The sequence below is a fragment of the Octopus bimaculoides genome, chromosome 1 (assembly GCF_001194135.2).
Source record: "Octopus bimaculoides isolate UCB-OBI-ISO-001 chromosome 1, ASM119413v2, whole genome shotgun sequence".
Taxonomy (NCBI): domain Eukaryota; kingdom Metazoa; phylum Mollusca; class Cephalopoda; order Octopoda; family Octopodidae; genus Octopus; species Octopus bimaculoides.
The window spans coordinates 127,697,239-127,698,684 of NC_068981.1; the positions used below are offsets into that span (position 1 = coordinate 127,697,239).

The window sequence follows — 1,446 nt, forward strand, 5'->3', positions numbered from 1 at the left end:
TACTTAACACACACACACACACACACACACACACACACACACACACACACACACACACACACACTTTATTTGCTACCAAGGTGATAAACATTTGGGGAAAGATTTGAGATAATTTGAAATCATAAGGATAGGATGAAATTTACTTCAAGTTACCTGGAGGTCTGCTGAGTGGGGTTGGGGTAATCTGAAACCACCAGCATAATTTGGAAAAAGCAAAATATCAGAGGTAAATTTAGTTGTATGGCTATTTGGTATACTATAAGCCTGAAAATATACTCATGTGATCCCTGCTATTTCTAGCATAATAAGCGACCATGTAAGAGTTGGACTACCATTGAATTTGTTTAAAAGAGAGAGATTAAGACTGCAATAAAATAATGAAAGAAATATTTACTGAGTGAGTTAACAACTATTTAGAATGAAATCATATTAAGAGAGAGATTAAGACTGCAATAAAATAATGAAAGAAATATTTACTGAGTGAGTTAACAACTGTTTAGAATGAAATCATATTAGAAGTTTCCTTTCGACTGGCCATATTTAACATTAGGGGTATCTTTGTGAGATTGTCGGAGATGATTAGTCTAACTGGTGTTATTGGTAGGAGGGGAGTGTGAGAAATGTTCCTAATGAATGCTGTTGTATAGTAAATAAACATTTTTATGTATTTTCTACTTTCTTTAGCTGAAAAATATATCTCCTACATTTTTAATACCTCTTCCACCAAAACGATGGTTTGGAGACAACTTTGATCGTCACTTCCTTGAAGACAGACAACGGGGTTTACAGGATTTCATCAACAAAATTCTTAAGAATAAAATCCTTTGTGAATGGTAAGTGAAATATCCAACTTTCCAATGTGATAATTGGGTTATATATTCGAAGGCATGTTGAATCATTTACACCAATTTGTTTACTAATTAAACCAAAATAAGAACTAGGGATCTGACCACAAATTAATTATATAGATAAGTGTTCAATGTTAAACAAAAATAAGTTCCTTGTCCTTGTTGTTAATTTATATGTATTTCTACCCATCATTATTTCAGTCTGTTTATTTTTCTAGCTCTAAATTTATATATTTACTAGCAGAGGCACCCGGCGTTGCTTGGGAATGAAATTGTTGCTTATATACTTGGAGAAAAAAAGGCAAAATATGCTGTATAGAAATTTGAGGACATTCTGTAGATGGACTCTCAGATGAATGATGTCTGGGCGCCTCTCATGAATGGGGAAAATTGTGAAGATGTGCCAAAAAGCCTCATTGGTACTTGGAAACTTTTACGAAAATTAAAATGGAGATTAAATGAAAGAAATGATTTACGTGAATATTCTCACAAGAGTAATTGAAATAAATGGCGATTGTGGAACCCCCCACGCACGCACGCACGCGCGCATACACACATGTGTCTTTGTAAATATGTTTGTATACATTTATGTATGTGT

At 33.7% G+C, this 1,446-nt stretch overlaps 1 protein-coding gene across 4 annotated transcripts in view; it reads left to right on the top strand.

Moving 5' to 3' along the window:
• LOC106883597 (sorting nexin-16) overlaps positions 1–1,446 on the top strand; it is a 114,280-nt gene that overhangs the window by 101,484 nt on the left and 11,350 nt on the right. For all 4 annotated transcript variants that reach the window (XM_052970290.1, XM_052970286.1, XM_052970285.1 and 1 more), the window contains one exon: positions 685–833. In XM_052970290.1, the coding sequence (XP_052826250.1) occupies positions 685–833 (149 nt within the window). The remainder of the gene's footprint in view (positions 1–684; positions 834–1,446) is intronic.